The 19,601-nt window shown below is 34.4% G+C and overlaps 2 protein-coding genes across 4 annotated transcripts in view; one reads left to right on the forward strand and one right to left on the reverse strand.

The window, feature by feature from the left end:
• The window catches only part of LOC145319220 (peroxisomal acyl-coenzyme A oxidase 3-like), a 43,314-nt gene that overhangs the window by 6,250 nt on the left and 17,463 nt on the right, over positions 1-19,601 (reverse strand). For all 3 annotated transcript variants that reach the window (XM_080161201.1, XM_080161200.1, XM_080161206.1), the window contains 8 exons: positions 19,022-19,069; positions 18,502-18,542; positions 18,044-18,215; positions 17,595-17,724; positions 17,205-17,266; positions 16,624-16,685; positions 3,059-3,149; positions 2,303-2,384 (listed from right to left, as the gene is read on the reverse strand). In XM_080161201.1, the coding sequence (XP_080017327.1) occupies positions 2,303-2,384; positions 3,059-3,149; positions 16,624-16,685; positions 17,205-17,266; positions 17,595-17,724; positions 18,044-18,215; positions 18,502-18,542; positions 19,022-19,069 (688 nt within the window). The remainder of the gene's footprint in view (positions 1-2,302; positions 2,385-3,058; positions 3,150-16,623; positions 16,686-17,204; positions 17,267-17,594; positions 17,725-18,043; positions 18,216-18,501; positions 18,543-19,021; positions 19,070-19,601) is intronic.
• LOC145319214 (uncharacterized) lies at positions 3,824-5,384 on the forward strand. Its single transcript, XM_080161189.1, has 2 exons — positions 3,824-4,610; positions 5,287-5,384. Exons 1-2 carry the CDS (start codon positions 3,912-3,914, stop codon positions 5,371-5,373), a joined length of 786 nt encoding a protein of 261 aa, XP_080017315.1. The 5' UTR covers positions 3,824-3,911; the 3' UTR covers positions 5,374-5,384.

The following is a 19,601-nucleotide window of genomic DNA, read 5'->3' on the forward strand; positions in this document are numbered from 1 at the left end:
TCCAAAGACTTGATTCCAGAAATAGAAGAGCCTAAAACCATCCTGAAATTGAAAATAAAACTAATTTAGTATTATTATTTGTATTTGTTAACGAAGCTACTCTATAGTTAGAATATAACAATACGTACTTTAGATTGTTACGATTAATCTAAAAAACCATCGTCTCAAAACTCTTTTTCTTGAAGATAATTTATAGAGGTGCAGTTTTTAAATAGGAGTGGGGACATAAAGTGTTACTACGGTAATCATTTAGAAATGACCGCACTTTTTTTATTACTTACAGGGATACAGGGATATGACATTGCCAGGGAAATTAATTAAAGTATTACCAGAAGATAGTTTAACAATAATTTATTATTTCTCCCAATTCTGGTTAAAAAGTGATAAATTTAGGTAAAAGAAGAGGTTCAAGTAATATATTCTTCATCCCTTTCCTTTAAAATATAAAAGTTAGGTTTCCTAAGGAGTATAGCTATTTATTGCATTGTATTATAGGCAGCTTTCTGTGGATATTAAAATAAGAAATTACAAGATTAAAACCAGTTTTGTTAGACCCGAGATGTCGAAGGACCAGGGTAATAAAACTATTATTAATATTAGGATTTTAATTCAATATTCGTAGAATGTTGTCTGAAATACGATGATATGCAAGATTTCTCAGTATGGCTGAGAACCGGTTCTGATCCACTAATGTAATAAAACGTTTTGAAGATATACTAGAGATGTTCATTTATATTCCTGAAATAAAAATTATTATAAGAGAGGAATATCAAGAGGGTAAAATGTATTTTTAGCAGGGAAAGAAAGGGGGGGGGGTAATGGTTACCATTAAATGTAGGTAATAATCAGTAAGGAAGGAGAAATTGGAATAAAAATCATATTGGTACCCAAAGTTTTAAACCTTGTTGTTTATTTCTTGGCTCAAAAACCTTGGGTACTTCTATTGAATTGTGATTGGTAGGATCCAACCTAGTAATGTTCAAACTTTTCAACCAATAACATTAACTTACAGAAGGGGTAATCTTATTTATCGTCTATTGTCTTGTCCCTGATGATAATGGGGAAGTAGTGTGGTAAGTGGTAAGCTAAAATAAATGATGGTAATGTTCCTACGAAAATGTTAAATATTTTAAGAAGTGCTGCTAGTCTACTTTATATCTAGTGTATGGCATTGTCCAATTATTGCTGCGCTTCTAATCGGAATAAGGGTCCTATCTTTTAAGAAATTATATACAATAAAACACTACTTTTAGGTCTATTTTCTGGTCTATTTTAATAATAGATTTATTATTACTTGGATCTTACACCAGAATTTCAAGTTTTCTAATAAAGAGGAACTTGTAGCGGGCTCAAATAACAAAGTAACTTATCATTCCCTATTTCACCATCCCCTCCTATTAGCTGAACGAATTGACCAATAAACTACAGAAGAAACAGCGACCTAAAATGACGCCTTTTTTCCCCTGTCATAATATCCAAGTATATTCTAAATCTATTGTTTTAATTAATTGATTGGTTATTGACAAATTCTTAATGCTGTTTTGTACTAGAACTTACTTTTATAGAAAGAGGGTTAAATGAGTTTGGGGGAGAGGGGAGGAGGAGGCGATGCATGGATAGAGAAAAAGATTACAAAATTGAAAGAAAAAACTAGGCTAAGTTTCATGGCATGAGTAAAACCGCTTTTACCGCATGATCATAATGTTATTGTTTAATTATCCACTTTTTACTAAAAAATTTCCACATTGTGTTTTGCGTTAGGTCCTGCCACTAGGCAACATATTTCATATTTGATATTTTTTGTGTATTAAAATAAAATTCATATAATTGTGTTTTAATATGTTGACTGATATAAATATTTTGTTTAAAAAAAAAGTGAAATAAAGCAACAATGCAAAATGTTAGATAAAAATTATATTTTTGAATTTTTTTGGGAAATTATTGGTCATCAGTATATACTTTTCTTAAAATTGCATAAATAATGCTGTTTTGATCTTCTACTAATTTATAAGAATACTTGTCCCCAAGTCTGACCCTCATTACTAGCAAAGCTACTCTATATAACTATGGTATATTCAAACCTCACAATTTTACCTTGTGCAAATAAATCTTTCAATCTAAAATTACAGATTGAATATTTTTTTATCTATTATTTTTTTTAAAATTGACAACTTAACATATTTTTTATATTTTCAATTTGTACCGGACATAACATTACTTTTTTATCCTACATGTTGCTATCAAGCATGTTATTGCTGCGCTGATTATGTACATGCTTGTCCTAGTGTATAAGGATGATTACCTCTAGAGTCCACAGTGCATACAAATCCGATATCAGACCAAAAATTGGAAATTCTCCCTGCATACTCACAAATTCTATATACCTGCACATATTGATAGATAGATAGATGGATGGATGGATAGATGGATAAATAGATAGAACCTCAATAAAATATATAGATACATAAATCAAGAAAAAAAAAGAAAATTATGCAAGTAAAACATATTATACAGAGGTAAAAACGAAAATTCATGTAAATTAGTGCAATGGAGGTTAGGTAATAGCTAAGAATAAGATGATAGATTTTTATCAGTCTTTCAATATCAGAATAACTCTTATGTACGTTAAATGCATTAGTTTTTTGTAAAAAATAGGGTACCAGTAAAATGAGATTTCATTCTAATCATATTGATAATATAAATAGCTAAAACTTAAAAAGTCAGGGGAAAGATGCTTGAACCAGAAATATTATAAAAACTTTCCATTCTATACTTTGCTTTGCTTTTATCCATAAGGTTCTAGGATTATTGATCTTCAAAATTATAGTCCGTAATAATTGATAATTTGATTAAATATTTTATAGAGTGCCTAAATAATTAAATATAATACTAAGAAAAATAATGATTTAAACCAATAGGACTATTCTATATGCCCAAATTCTACAACCATTCTACATTTATCCATTATGGTTAGATGACCATAAAAAAACTTGAAAAGAATAGCTAAATTTTTCAAAATTGTAGAATTTTCATTTTAGGAAAGAAAGAAAGTAGATACCTTTGTATAACCAGACTGTGAATGAAAACCAGAGAAAGAGTTCTGGCTAAATGAAACTGAATATTTCCTCTTCCAATAAACTTGTCTATGTCTAAATATATTTTCAATTCAAAATTTAGATTTTTGCAATTTGAAATTTTAAATTAACAAATATTTTATAAAAAATTTAATAAGATATTCATTACTAGAAGCTATGTCCTCAGAGGCCTCTAGTGGCACTTTAAATATTTTTTTTTACATTTAAATATGTATATGTTGCGTTTGACATTTATAATTCGTTGAACTCTCTTTTTTAAATCAAGAAATGTAATTTTTTTTTGATTTTTTCTGATTTCTCTTGGGAGGGTGGTGGTACCCTCCCCCAAAATAGTTATAAACCTTCCCGGGACCTATGAATCTGCCCTGTTAAGGAGAACCCAATCGTCTCAGCGGTACAAACACACAGACGTCCTCTTACTTTAGTTTAAGGATAATATGTCTGATCCACCAAAAATATAATTCCTAAATTAAAATTTCTTATTTGTGTGATGTATAGTCCCTTTCTTCCTGATTTAAGAGCAATGCATGTATTATATAGTTTAGCTTTTAGTTCTTGTGTCAACGGTTTCGGAGCAAGACATTGCTCTGCAACACGACACGAACATAAAAGTGAACAGTTGTCTTAATATTAATGTTATTATTGTATGTTAACCTTGTATTGAATTAATACACTTTATAAGAATATTTAGCTGTTTGTTCTTGCTATTACTATACGTCATTTTGGCGCAGTAGTGTAGTACGAATCTACGGCTCAGATTTTCTTTTAATTGTATTATTTCTTTGCTTTAGTTTTGTTCAGGAATTTTTGGACGCCATGAAGGTGGACATTGATTATTACAAGAAGTTGTCCCCGGCGGAGAAGGAGGAGTATATGCTCCAATTGTTGGCCTCGCTGCAGGGTGATATTCATTCCAATGGGGATAAGCTGGATAATCTTACTGGAAGAATGGCGCCGCTGGAGGTGAAAGTTCAGGAATTGACAGATAATGTTGATACTAATGTTGCTGCGGTTACTGGACTGGCTACTCGGATGGACGATTTGGAAGATCGTCTTAATAAGGTGGTGGAGCCTAGTGTTGATAATGATATCAAGACTGAAAATGTGACTGTTGTGAATGAGTTTATGACTGGCCAGCAGCGAATTCTTGAAAAGATTGCCCAGCAGAATAGTTTGAATGACCAGCAGAATGGTTCGAATACCCAGCAGAATGGGTCGAATAACCAGCAGAATGGTTTAAATAACTCTATGCCGTGGCAGAGGACGGCTGGTGGATCTGGAGGATTTGGGAGATCAGAAGAGAAGCCTAAGTTGTTTGCTGGTGGTTCTCGGCCTATTTTTGGTGGTATGCAGGGAAATGAAGATAAGATCATAAAACTTTGGGAATTGTCTAGAGTGGATGCTGTGGATAATATCTATAATGGAGTTCTCATGTGGTGGCCAGCCCTTTCTGAGGTTGATGCGGAGGATTTTAATACGCTCAATTTTTTTGAAGCTGGACTGAGTGATTCGCAGGTTAGTTGGTGTAAATCTCTTGTTTATGTACCAGATAGATCTTTGTATGTTTCGCAGGGGGAGGAGAATGTGCATAGGTACAATGAAACGTGTGCTAAACTTGATGATCAGTTCAGAAAAAATGCGCCTGAATTTGCAGTTGACGATGATGTGATTTTCTTTGATGATTATTTGGAGAGATTTTGGATGACTACTAGACGTTATCATATGACTAATCATCAAGTGTGTAAGGAAATTTTGTTTGATAAATGTGTGGGTGTAAGAACCGCTTGTGGTTATACACTAAAACCTGCTGATATGGAGAATAGACAATTAACATTAAAGGGGTACTTGTGTAAGATGCGGGAGACATTTTTACCACCCGACATGAAAAATGTGTGTAAAGATGCGTATTTGAGTGTTAAGCAACATGAGAATGATAAGATTGATGCATTTTTTGATAAGATACTATCTTTCTGGAAACGTGCGTATCCGAAACCAACTGATGATATGTTTATGGATTTCTATTCTCAAGTGTGTAATGTGGTTTTATCTCCACTTTTGGCTAATCAGATGCGTCAATTTGCATTGGATTTGGAGCGTGACGGACAAGTGCGAATGATAACGAAGTTTCGGACAGAGTTAATAGTTAAAGCACAATTGATTGTTAAAGGGCTACAATTTAATCAAATTTCAGGGTCAATGGCTAGAGGATGTACAACAAACCAGATGGCTTTGGCTAAGACGATGGTTGGTGGCGTTGGTTCCAAGTCAAATCCTGTAACTATTGATCAGGTTAGTGATGAAGATAATTTGTCATATGAAATAAATCAATGTGAAATTGATTTAGCTGATGAATTTGGTGGACCAGCTGAACTTATTCCTTTAATTGGCGCAATTCAAGGTGGTTTTATTTGTTATTATTGCAACAGAAAGGGTCACATGATGAGGGATTGTTTTGATATTAGAGATAAAAAGTTGCCTAATCCTAAAGGAAAATACTTTTTGCGGTGGGGAAACAAGCCTTTTGTTCCTTATAAGACGGGGCAAAAGAGTTTTAAAAAGAATGAAAATAGTTTGGATAAAAAGAAATTGGTTGGTGAAATTGAAGGAGAGGTGAAAGAAGGGGAGGATACGAAGGAAGTGGCGCATGTCGATGGTTTAGGGGCTAGCGATTATGAAGATGACCTTGTAGCGGAAGTCGAGGCATGGAATAATGCTATTATAGATGACATTTTATGGTTTTAATGTTTTGAATGTATTATAATCATAAAACCTTATTCCATTTTCTACTTGTTACGCGGCATTGTTTTGATTTATGCGCATTGTAAATAAACAACAACAAAACAAAATTAATGATAAAGAGTGAACGAAGCAACTCTAATTTTGTGATAATTTATTTTGATGGTTTATTTTGAATTATGAAAAGATAACATATTGTTTATAAGCCTATATGAAATTACGAGATTATGTTATAATGGAAATCAAAATAATTAATTTAGTTTTTGATTATGTTTTGTTGAAATTATGAAAATTCATTTTTGTTTCAGACTGTTGTGGAGTCTAACAGAGATAAGAATAATAAAAAGTGAAAATGAAAAATGAATTAGGAATACAATTTTGTAAAATTAATATTGAAAAATATTAAATTGAATTTTAAATTGAATTAAATTTGATAAAAATGTGAAATTAGATATTTGAAAAGTATTAAATTTTGATGAAATGTGGAAAATTGTTTTAAAAGATGAGTCAGTTATTGTGATTTAAAGTATTCGATTTTAAAACAATTATATTGCGATTTAGTGATGTTGATTCAGCAAAATTTTTAATGAAGTTTAGAATTTCATGAAGCAAAATTGTTATAATGCAGTAGATATAATCGTGGAGAAGTCTCTTTCTATGAAGGAAGGGAGGGGCTGTCTCTCGGAGCTGGTATGCACAAATATGGGGGAGCTGTCTCTTTTGTTTGAGAGAAAGGGGGAGTGACCATATTTGCAAAGAAATTTGCACTATCTCTCAGAGCTGGTATGCGCAACATGGGGCGGTGTATAGAGGTAGCTGCAATGATTATCGGGCGTGGAGCGCGCCATGCGCAGAAAGTTGAGCTGCGCAGAGAAGCAAAGCTGCGCAAGAAAGTGCTCTCAGGTATTGAGATATATAGTTAGTTGAATTTCGACTTTTAAACCTTTTATACATCTCAGTTTAATCTGACAATAATAGTTTTGTTAGGTAATATTTTATTGAATTTCAAAGAATTGAACTTATGGTATTTGGAAAGATTAATTTGCTTGGTGATTGATAATGTTTGATCATGTCATATTTCTTAATACAACTTCTTTTATTGTGTTACAAGTTATTGGTTCAGTGAAACATTTATTTATGGCATCTAAAATCATTGTATTTATTTTAGATTGGCTGAGAAAAGTGTTTGTGGTGATTGGGAGATACTGTCATCATTATTTATTTGATGGTGAGTTGTTATGGTTTCATGTTGTTACCATTTGATTACCATTATATATATATATTGCTGTTCGAAAAATAGTCTTGTAAATTTGTTATATATATATTAATATCGATATTAATTCTTATGTACAGTGATTTTCCATCAATTGGCATCTAAAAGTTTGTAATATTTTAGATTGGTCGGAGAGAAGTTTACTGATTGTGGATTAACAAATAGTTTGGGGAGTTTCTGTTGGCCGGAGAATTTCTGTTGTTGATTGTGGATTAAGAGATATTTTTGGACGTTTCTGTTGGTGGATGAAATATTGTCGGTGAGTAAATTGTTTTATTCAGTTCTTTGTTATTTGTTGTAGTCAGATAGATAGTTATTTGATAGACAATTGGATAGTTACAACCTCATAACTGTTGGTGTGAGTTAGATAGCTGTTTTATAAGTTTCATGAAGATTCTGAGATGGCGGCTGGAGCGGCTGAAGTCTATGTTCCAACAAAGATTGGTGGCATGGAAATCCTGACCTTAATTGATAGCGGCAATGCAAGAGGCTGCCTGATATCTCAAGTGTTGGCTAGAAAGCTTGATTGTGTGATTGAAGAAACGGATTCGAAAGCAACAGGCGTGCAGGGTTCCAGCATCAAGATTGATGGTGTTGTTCGGAATGTTGAATTTCAGATTGGAGGTCACAGTTTTCAAGAAGATTGCTTTGTTATTTCCGGCATGACTGTACCTATGAACCTAGGCAGTTATTGGCTGAACAAAAATAACGTGAAGACGATATTTGCCAAAGACGGCAACAGGATTGAGATGCATGGAATCAGTGTGAATTTAGTAGCTAAACGGAAAATTGTAGTGAAGAATTTGGTTCATACAGTTTTGGAGAAAATGGAGAAAGCAAGAACTAAGAAACCTGAGATTAATGTAGCTGAGTTACAAGACCAAAAATGGATTTGTTCATTGAAAAATCGAATAGAAATTCCTGCATTGAGTACAGTGGTGGTAGAAGTTTCAACTAAGGGAAATATGCCTGAAGGACAGTTGTGTTATATAGCTCCTAGACAAGGTTACTGTAGCCGAAACAACTTGTTGATAAACGAAGGAATTACTGAGGTGGGAAAGAACGGTAAAATTATGACTAAAATCACGAATTTTGAAACTGTTACGAAATCTGTTCCTGCTGGTACTTTGGTTGGAAATTTGTTTGTGGCGGAGAAGATAGCAATGCTGCAAGAGAACAGGGTTAAAGAAGATGTGTCAACAACATTAAAGAAGATTCGTTTTATTAAAGATAAATTGAAGTTGGATAAAGTTCCGTTTTTAAAGGATAATGTTTCTTTGAAAGGAAGGATAGTTGGTTTGTTTTTAAAGAATTTCAAGGCGTTATCGATTGATCCTACGGATATTGGATCTTGTACTTTGGAGGAGTATGATATTCAGTTGGTTCCTGGAGCTCAACCTTTCAAGAATAGGATGATTAGACTCAATCCTCATCATGCAGAGAAACTAAAAGAACAGATTGATTTATGGTTGGAAACAGATGTGATAGAAGAATGTAATTCACCGTTTAATTCTGGAATTTTTGCTGTTAAGAAGAAGGTTGGAAATACTAACGAGGTGAAAGTCCGTTTTGTCCTGGACTACCGCTCATTAAATGAGATAACTGAGAAGATCTGTTACCCTTTGCCTAACATTGGTGAGCTATTTGACAAACTTGGAGGAAAGAAGATTTTTACGTCTATTGACCTAACTTCAGCGTATAATTCAATGCATTTGAAGGAATCTGTCAGGAAATATACAGCATTTTGCTCTAATGGACGGCAATATTGCTTCAAGAGGCTTCCGTTTGGATTGACCAATGCTCCAAGTGCATTTGTAAAGTTGATGGATAGAGTAATGGATTTGAGTCCTGAATTAAGGGCATTTTGCCTAGTTTATTTGGACGATGTTCTTGTATATAGTATGAATGTGGAGGAACATCTGGAACATTTGAATATTCTACTACGAACATTCTGTGAAGCAGGCCTCAAGATTAATCTTGGAAAATGTACATTGTTTGCAGAGGAAGTGAAATTTCTGGGCCATATTATAAATGCAGAAGGCATATTTATGGACCAAGCATATATTGAAAAGATTAAGAATTGGCCAGTACCTGAAACAGGTAAAGATATTCAAAGATTTACTGGTTTCATAAATTATTATGGTTCATATTTCAAGAATTTTTCTGATATTACAGCACCATTGAACAAATTCAGAAACAGTAGTAAAATAGAATGGGATGAAAAAAGTATGGAAGCTTTTACAAAGACTAGAGAATTGTTCTGTGAAGAAATAAGTAAATCGTTCCCGGATTGGAGAATGGAGGCTGAACCATTTGTGTTGGATACAGATTGGTCATCTACAGCTATGTCTGCGGTGTTAAGTCAAAAACAAAATGGACAAGAGAAGATGATATCGTGTTGGTCACGTGTTTGTTCAACTCATGAAGCCAATTATGCAGCACATAAAGGAGAATTATGTGCATTAGTAAATGCTGTTGAAAGATTTGAATGTTATTTGAGACACAAGAAGTTTATCGTGAGAACTGATTCAGCTGCACTGAAACATCTATCTACTTGGAGGCAGAACGGATATTTTGTTGGTCTCACCATAAGGTGGATAAATTTTTTATCCACCTTCAGTTATGAGGTTGTACATAGGCAGGGCAAGATGCATACTAATGTTGATATATTGTCACGTACTGCATTAAAGGATAGTAAAGATAGGATATCTAAATTATCGACTGACGAACAAGGAGAGTTAATATTGGATACTGTATATCAATTGGAAGATCCTAAATTATGTCTTATTGCAGGAATTGGAGCAGAGACGGCCAGTCAAATATCATCCAGATTGAAGGCGAGAGAATTTAGTCGTAGCCTGGAGAAGGATCCTGTTTTAGTTGAGGTGAGGAAATTTATTGTAAATAATGTCAAACCTACGTCCAGAGAATTGTCTCAAATGCCTTATCGTGGTAAACAAATATTAAGATTTTTTGAACATCTGAGTTATAAGGATGGTTTAATTATCCTGACTTCACCTATGCGGCTCCAGAAAGAATTTCAATTTATTGAGCGGGTAGTGGTACCTATTGGAATGTACAATAAAGTTTTCTTGTTAGCTCATGCAGATGTTACAGCGGGGCATAGGGGTTATTTGGAAACTTTGAGCAGGATTAATCGTCACTTCATTTTTCCCTATGTGTCTAAATATGTAGCGGCGGCAGTTGCAAATTGTGTCATTTGTTTGAATAGACGTAAAAAACCTAAACATAATCATAATATAGAATTTTCTCCTTTGGCTGGGGAAGCTATGGCAGAGTTGGCCATAGATGCTTTAGGTCCTTTGAATGAGTGTGAATATAATGGAGTCATTTGTAAGCACATTTTAATAGTAGTTGACAGTTGTACTAGATATGTGTGGTTGTTTGCTATTGAGGATGTTAAAGCTGAAACAATTATTGAATGTTTGAAGTTTAATTTATTTTCTGTTTGGGGACTATGTGAGCGAATTAGGACTGACAATGCACAAAGCTTCAAATCAAAAGTTTTTAGGGAAGTTTGTTTAAGGTTGGGAATTGAACAAATTTTTATCCCTCCAAGATCAGCAAATTCGAATTACAGTGAAAGATACAACCAATCGGTGTATTCGTTTCTTAAGACTGATTTACGTTTTCAAGATGGAGATTGGGCTTATAAACTTAAAGCTACACAATTTTGTATGAACACTTCTTTCAATCGGAGGTTAGGATGTTCCCCGTATTTTAAGATGTTCCTAAGAAACCCTAAGCTTCCACTTGACTCATTTGATCCGTTAACACGCTCGAAAATTAAACATATGAATTTTTCAGAGTTATTGGAGTGCCTTGACAAGAATTGGAGGACTGGACAAGAAAGAACTGAGAAGTATTTACGGGTAGAAAATACAGAAAGGATAGGTCGGCCGATAGCTATAAATTCCTATTGTTATATTTTTTATGACGTCACAACGATTGGTGTAGCTCGTAAACTCTGCTCGTTATGGGTGGGTCCGTGTTTAGTGACAAAAGCAATTTCTGATAGTTTATTCGAGGTTCAACCCCTAGAAAAGTGTAGATTGAAAGATAAAGGGGTGAGAATTGTACCAAGAGATAAAATATATGTTATTGAGAGTACTTTAGACTTGACTCCGGATGAAAAGATTGACTTAGTGATTACAGATGAATGTTTCTCTGTGGATAATACCTTGAAAGTAAACTATGACTTTCCCAATACTTTGAGAAATTTAACTTGTTCAGGCGTTTCTGTAGAGGAGAATAGTTGTGGCGCTAGTCCAGAGGTGGTTGGAAGGCGGAAGGATGGACAGGTAACACCAGATTTTTTGGAGAAATCTTTTTTGGGTGTTGGGTTGTCACAGCAAAGGTCAAATGTATCTCAGGATAATGAAAATTTAGATGATTTAGTTGAGGATCTTAGTGATACTTTGGAAAGTACTCATATTTCTGATAGTGTAGATTCAAATGATATGACTGACAAAACTAAGTTAGACTCTACATATTCTACTATTAGTAAGGATAGTGTTTTTCATGGAGATTATGCCTCTGATAATAGTTTAGTAGACAACAGTTTGGGTGTAGAGGATGTTAACATGGAATCTGCTAGAGAGTTAGAGTCTCGGATGAGTATTTTAGAGGACACTTTTCCAAAACTGCAAAGTAAAATTGTAAACTTGGAACAACGAAGGGGAAGTGTTAAACGAGGTAGAGATGTTGAGGAGGATGAATTAGATAGATCGTTAGATAATGCAAAATTGCAAAAAATGTCTGAGACTATTCCTGTTAAGGGTCGTCCTAAAGGTTCTACAAATGAAGTGCAATTACAAAAATTAGAAGAGGATAGACAAAACAGAGAAAAAGACAGATTAGAACGTTATTCAGTAGCAGATGTAGTAACTAGGAACCTCGCAAAATTGATTAAAAAATAATATTTGTAATAATTTGTATAATATTTGCAGGAGAAGAGATTACCACGAAAACCGTAGGGAGCGTGATGACAAGAGAGGAAGCGGCGGTGGTGATAGACATGACCGGAATAGACGAGATGGAGATCGTGGTATGCGCAAGAGGTCACCGGACGCTTGTAGTTCAAAGAGTGGACGTGCTGGACCAGTACCTGTGAAGAAATCCAAGGATGATAGAGGAGTCAGGTACTTGGATATTTTGTTATTTGTTGTTGTGATGCAGGTTTATTGTTTGATTGTTGTTGGTGGTATGTATACGTCACAGGATCCACGGCTAGCAGCTTATGATTGTTCTCAAATAAGTAATGTTGAACTTAGATCAGCTGCCTGTTTGCATGATAGGATGGAACCGGTTAGATCTGTGGAATTATTGGGGTTAGCAGAAACCGATTTTATATTGTCAGAAGCCATTAGTTGTGAGGTTAGACTAAAATTGGAGCGCTGGTTTTGCGGTACCGCGAGTCATGTGCACGTACTAGACGTGCCACATGAAAAACAGGTAGAGTTGAGTATGGACGAATGTAGAAGGGTTTTTCATTCTGGCAAGTATCAGCATGATGGTGTTAGTTTTAAAGTAAATATAGACTTGCCAACTGTTCACAGTTTCACAGTTAATGGAACATTGTCACCTTTCTGGGATGTTGGTGGCGAAAATATTCAATGCAAGACACTGGGAATATACGCGCACAATATGTGGTTCAATTTAGGTTTTGCTGTTGGGACTTTGCATATTTTAGTGAAAAATACACCCGTTTTGATCAAGGGAAATGTTGTTATGGATTATGATAAAAAGACGATTGTGGCGAATTTTGAAGGTAATCATTTGTGGGCAACATCAACTTCTCCATATTTTCCGTATGTAGTACGAAAACCGGCCAGTAATTTTAAGGTAGTTTTTCAAGATACATTCAATTTAACTACTTGGAATGAACAACTTTTTGTTTCTAACTTGGAAAGGAATATTTTAGTTAAAATTATGGGAACAGAGAAACTTACTTTGCAGCATCTGGATTTCAACATTTTTGTAACAGAATTGGAGGGTATCAAGTTTTTAGAGGAACCGAAGGCGGCTGTTAGAAGTTATTTTGGGGATTTGTTAAAACAGGAAGCTAGATTTGATTTGAATGCTATGTTTTTGGCTAGTAGAGAAAGGAATGAGAGGATGATGGAACTTTTTAGCATTTCTAGATGTGCTCAAACAGAAGTTAGGTCAAATGTACAGATGCATCATGGGTTCAGAATTATATACCTGGGAGAAATTGCTAAATATGAAAAGTGTACAGCGGTTGAAATTCCAGTAAAGTTAGGTGTGGATTATGGATGTGCAGTAGGACACTTGATGGTGGATTATAAAGGTGAAACAGTTGGAATACAAGAATATAGTAGAATGATTGTAGCAGTAGAGGATATAAAATTGTTAAATTGTTCGCAAAGTCCGGTATTTTTGAAGTTGACAGCTAATTTGTTCCTTGGGAATCAGGGGCAGGGACTCGAACTTCTGCATATTGCCAATGAAAAATCAGAACACGTGGGACAAAAGATTTTTCTGAACGACGAAAAGGTGTTTATTGCTGACTTTAATAAGACTATTAAATATCAGGGATTAGAGGATTTTGAGGATTTTAATGGACAAGCTTCTAAATTGGATTTTGTTGATCATAAGTTGTCATTTTTCGAACAGGTTACAGGTCCTTGGTTTGGTTTAGAACATTTGTTCAAAGATATATTACCGTTGTTTGCCAAGTTTGTTTTGATTGTGTTAATGTTGTTGTTAGGTATAATTCCTATGTTGGCATTGTTGTATTGTTGTTGCTCATGGTGTCATAAAAAAAGATTTACTGAGGAAGAATTTAATGCTAGATCTTAAATTTCTTATGCTGAAATTTAATTATATTGTATTTTTGCATGTTGGTTACGGCGGCAACAATGAATCAAAAGTTATTGAGCAATGAAGAAGATGGCCGCCACAAACAATCTGTCAATGAAGGAAATCAAGTCAAACCTGGTCTACCAGTATCTGCATTGGTCAGTAACTCTGCATCCCGGCTGGTGTTGGTAATGTCGCGCGTTGAGCTGCCCACGTTGAGTGTGGGCAGGGCGACAAGGAACATATTTTTGAGCAGTGAGGACATGCCACTGGCAGATTTAGCTCGTCTTATTGATAATGAACCAAGGTTTAAGTTGAATTTGATAAACATGTTATCGGTGCAGTTGGAGATGGGGAGATGCATCCACTCCATAGACTGGCCTGTGGACAGGATCCCTATCTTCACCAGCCAGAATTCAAGACACCTCAACCTGATGGCGGCTGGTGAGCATTCTAAAGCTATAAATAGAAAGTTGTCATGGAACGAGACAACTAGTTTGAATAAGTTGAGTGCGACCATATTTCTCTCTAAGCTTGTTTGCGAAAACTTACCAAGTTTGGTGTTGCTTGCTAAGATTGAATACCTGGATGGAGATGAGAGAAAAAGCTGTCAAACGTTGGGCGAATTGTTACCCATAATCAAACATATGGGGGAACTTGAGGATTGGCATCAACTTTCAAAAATTGACGTCATACCTGCAGATGGTAAAATGAGCCTTCAGACGGTGTTGAGAACGGTGGGTAATAGTGTTGATCCGAGGTTGAAGACGCAGGTTGTGTCAGCTATCCGGCTCCTAGCACATTGGAAAGATGTCGTGAATAAAGTAAGCTTTATTCTGAAGCAAATGCCATCCACAACTTTGTTAGAGTTACAGAAAGATTGGCTTGATGGAAAGTCTGATCAGGATTTGAGTGCTAAAGTGTTTATTGACTCCATTCAGGTGAATGAATACATGAACTTAACAGTCTACATTCCACGCATTGTAAACATGAATTCGGTGAGTTTAATCACCAGTGGAGAGATGCCTGCTGAGATACGTTATGTTAGATTGGATGGTCAAAGAGAAATAATTGATAACCTGGTGAGTGCCACATATGCAGGTAGTCTGTTGAATGATAAAGTAGACGCAAGAGTTCTGACCTGGGAAATGCAGATGCGCTGCAAGCGTCTCCGTCCCACTCTAGCCAAGCAGATATTGTTATGTGATCCAAGTACCACTTTAGAGAATGTAGTGAAGGAAATCAGATTGGAGTTGGATGGAAACGTTTATACAAATTTGTTGACAACCAATATTGAGTGGAAGTTTAATCCTGAACACAAAGTAAATGAGTGGTTCGAAGGTGATTTCAAATTGGTTACTCGGTTTGGGGATCCTGTTTGTGTTCAGATGGATCAGCCCTTAAATCCGAACATTCCTGTTTGTCTGGACCTTGAATTGTCAAATCAGCAATGGCGTGTTGATGAACAAGTGAGGGAGGAAATGAGGATGGAACACACGCCTGGAATATTGATGATGCTTGATAAATTTGGAGAGGAGGTTAATCGTAAGCATCAAAAGATTTTGGATAATCAGGAGGAGGTTGATAACGTTGCAACCTCGATTTCGGTTGCGGTTACTAGTGGATTTGAAAGATGTCTTCATATGCTTGGTGATACTGAGACAAGGATGTCTCAAGACGGCTTGTGTGATGAGACCGCAAAACTTGGAGTGAATGATGATGAAGCTATCATGCCCATGGATATTGAAGAATCTGGCAAGAAGAGCAGAACATCTGGAAAAAGAAAGTAATAATTATAGTTATGTGTATTAATTCATATTTTATTTTATTTTATGTATTTAATATTTGTTGAGGCAGTAGTAGTCTCAAAAAAAGTTTAGAATTCATGTTTCATATTAATGCTCTATAATACCATGCTTAAATCTGATGGTTATATGTTAACCAATGTTATTTTTATATCATGCATTTATGATAACTATGTAATTAATGCATTAGGTGTTAATCAATGCATTTTTCAATGATTATATGTTAATCAATGTTTTTTTCTTAAAAAAATATTAAAAAGGAAAAAAAAACACATAAAGAAAAAAGGAAAATAAAAAAAAAACACAAAAAGAGTTCTAAGGAACCAAAATAAATAAAAAAAAAATGTGTATATGAAGTGTTTAAAGATCTGGAATAAAAATATATAAAAAACAAAAAAAATATATGGCAGGTGTCATACCAGATCAACTATTATCTATTTAATAAGCGTTCAACGCTACTTATAATATCTATGATAATTAACATGTAAAACCTATTGTATATTTAATCTGAAATATTACAGTTTGAAATCCAGGTTCATGTTAAAGCCAGGGAGAAATGTGATGTATAGTCCCTTTCTTCCTGATTTAAGAGCAATGCATGTATTATATAGTTTAGCTTTTAGTTCTTGTGTCAACGGTTTCGGAGCAAGACATTGCTCTGCAACACGACACGAACATAAAAGTGAACAGTTGTCTTAATATTAATGTTATTATTGTATGTTAACCTTGTATTGAATTAATACACTTTATAAGAATATTTAGCTGTTTGTTCTTGCTATTACTATACGTCATTTGAATGGTATATTTTTTATCAAAGAGACTAATTGACCCACCATGAAAACAAAATGGTTTAATTTACACTAAAAAATACCTTTCTCTTTAAGAGCTTTAGCCTCAGTTTGGGTAGATCTGTACAGTCTTAGAACTAAGGTCCTACAATTATTTAGATTAGAATTAGATTTCATAAACAGAATAAGATTTTAAATTTATATCTAGCAATTTTGTAAATATAGCTGTAGACTTTAAAAGCCAGATAATATTTCTATTTTACAATGGTATGATAATATATCATAGGTTTTGTTAGTTGCCTTAGGAATAAATAATGAAATAAAGGGTTTGCATGTAAGTTGTCATCAATCATCCTAAAAATAAATCCTTATATAAAATTAAAAGGATCTCTTCTGTATGTTTGTACCGAAGGATCTTGCAATTTGCTGAACTGATACTGAACTAAACTGGTTTCATTTTACAGTGTAGCTTCTCATAGGTCCTGGACAGGTGAAAAACTTTTTGGGGGGAGGGTACCACCACCCTCACAAGAGAAATCATCAAAAATATAATTTATTGGTAAACAGCTGATCTTTAACATAGTTTTAAAAAAATAAATTTTATGAGCTGCCAGATGCCTCTAGGGGCTTAGCCGTTAGTTATATTGATTCTAGTTTGTATCACCTCAAAGCATGCAGAGCAAACTTGGATGACAAGTTGATTTCTGGACAATTTTCATCAAAGTCCTAAGATTAGAAGGAGCATGGTTAGCCATGTGGTTTAGAATTAAACAAAAAGTTTAAAACTTTGCAAATTCTTTTAATTTTTCCTTGCAAATTAAGTTTTCTATAATTATTTATTTTTGAAACTTTCACCAAAAGCTGATGGAAATATAAATTCAGTTTCAATCATTTGTTCTAAAGTAAAAGTTGTAATTTTTTTCATGTTTTGCTAAGGATCAAGTGCTAATGATCTAATGTCCTTTAATGAATATCTACCAAACTCAAAATCAGTTGACCAATTAGGTATGCACTAATCCAAAGGTTATCATTAAAATATTTAAACAATGTTTACCTTAGCCCAGTCCATGGTATTAGCAGGAGTACCTCTCTCTCCCCTTAGGACACTTTGTATCCAATTGAATGTTTGTTGAAGAAGTACATTGTTGTCCCCTTCATATGTACAGTTTGCATCATTGTCGGCCCTATATTATAATTATTTTAGTCGACTGTTAAAAAATCTTGACTCTTAAAATCATTTTGTTGCATGACCAATGGACCAACAGACAGGACAATTTTACACTGGGGCCTGTTGGAAAGGTGTATGTTAAACAAAAATAGTAATCTGTCTTAAATAGCAGCATTATTGACTGACAGACGGACAAACAAAGTAAATTATGGAATATCTTTGCTTCCAAAAAAAAGTTTGTAATGGTTAAAAAATATAAATTTTTGGACATACAAATGATGAAATTTAATAGAATATAAAATTATGCAGCCCACTATAAAAAATTGTATTTTGACCTGATTCTGCCAAGACCAGCAGCCGCCAGATAACCATGTCCCCCACAGGCTTCCCTGCACTCCTGGACTGCCAGCTGGGCTGTCCAGCTGCCCAGAGGTTTTGCAGCACTGCTGACACCATGAATTTCCATGCCGAGGTCAGCAATTGTATCCGGATCTTCGTCACTGTATCTTCCTGTCACAGTAGGCTGTCATTCTCATTATGAAAAGAACGTGTCCTAACTTTTATGATTTTTTAAAGATACCTAGTTGGTGTTTTTATTCAGTAGTAGATGTTCAATGATCCATAGAATTTAGATATGTTTTTTGTAGACCTCTTTTTTTGAAGTAAAGTTTTTTTTAAATTAAGTTGGTTTTAAGGTACTAAAACTAAAAAGCTATCCGTTCCGGACGGACGAACCGACCCTAATTATAGAAAAGCTTCGCTTTTAAAAATAATTTATATTAAGTAAGAATGATTCCTAGCAGAAGTCGAACAAAATCTTCATACAGGGTCAAACTAAAGTGTAACAGAAAAAATTAATAATCACAGCCACATTCCATAGGTGTAAGCATATTAACTTCCTACGGCTCTAGGCCTCTAGGCACACTTTTGGAAAAGAAAAGGGGAAGGGGGGGGTGATGAGATGTCTCTCCACTTTCGATTTTAATTTTTAAAATTAAAGTAAAAGAAATATTTAGGGGTTTTTTCCGGGGGCGATCTATCTTGGGATGATGGCGGTATCCTGCTAAAAATAGTAATTCCTGTGTTCTGTAAGAAGGTTCAATGTAAAAGTGCACTAAATCAGTTAAGATCCTTTTTTACACACTGACAGACATCCTAATACTTTTATATTAACTAATAGAGATCATTAAGCTATTTATTTCGAAAAGCAACGGCAGCTTGATAATAAAATAAATAACAGCTGCGGTTAATTTTTAAAATTTTAGCCGCCATCAGCGAATGCAGCTGTCTATCTCTGAATTTTATAATTTTACCTGAAATGGTGATGAGTAAAACAGGCTGCAAGGTAGGGCATCAAACGTCTGAAATGTTAATTGCAAATAAGAGAAGGTAGTTTATCTTGTTTTTGAGTATTGGATTTGGTAAATGACAGACCCGTATGGTTAGGATCAGAGCAGTCGAAGTTATGATGTTTTTAGCTACAAATGGTTCAATTAAGACTATCAAAATAAAGTTTATTCACGGGTTTAGTTAAAAATATTACTAAAAATTTAAATAGTTTATTTATAAACATGGATCTAAAGGGAAAAGACAATGGCCGATAAATTGATGTACAGCCTTAATGATAATGCATAAAATTGGTAGTTGAAACGGTTTTACTGTCAACTTAATCAACCAATCAAAATTTCATAAAGTTGCAAAGCCAACAAATAAGAAATTTTTTTTGTAAAACTTTGGGCACTAGTATTAACTGCCCAATGACCCCGCCCTCAGCTTCCTGATATATAAATGAAACATTCTGGTAAAAGAGCAACGACCCTTTTCATCACATGTGTGAGAAACTCAAATTCTTTTTCGTGTTTTGCGTTGAACTTCGCAAAGCTAAAATTCTAG

This window comes from Acartia tonsa, chromosome 1 (assembly GCF_053477335.1).
Source record: "Acartia tonsa isolate MP-2025a chromosome 1, ASM5347733v1, whole genome shotgun sequence".
NCBI classification, from domain to species: Eukaryota; Metazoa; Arthropoda; class Copepoda; order Calanoida; family Acartiidae; genus Acartia; species Acartia tonsa.

Bases quoted from the DNA above. Each gene is read 5' to 3' on its own strand.
- LOC145319214 (XM_080161189.1), top strand. From the start codon at position 3,912: ATGAAGGTGGACATTGATTATTACAAGAAGTTGTCCCCGGCGGAGAAG. The intron at 4,611-5,286 runs GTTAGTTGGTGT...ATCAAATTTCAG, and splicing joins CTGGACTGAGTGATTCGCAG to GGTCAATGGCTAGAGGATGT.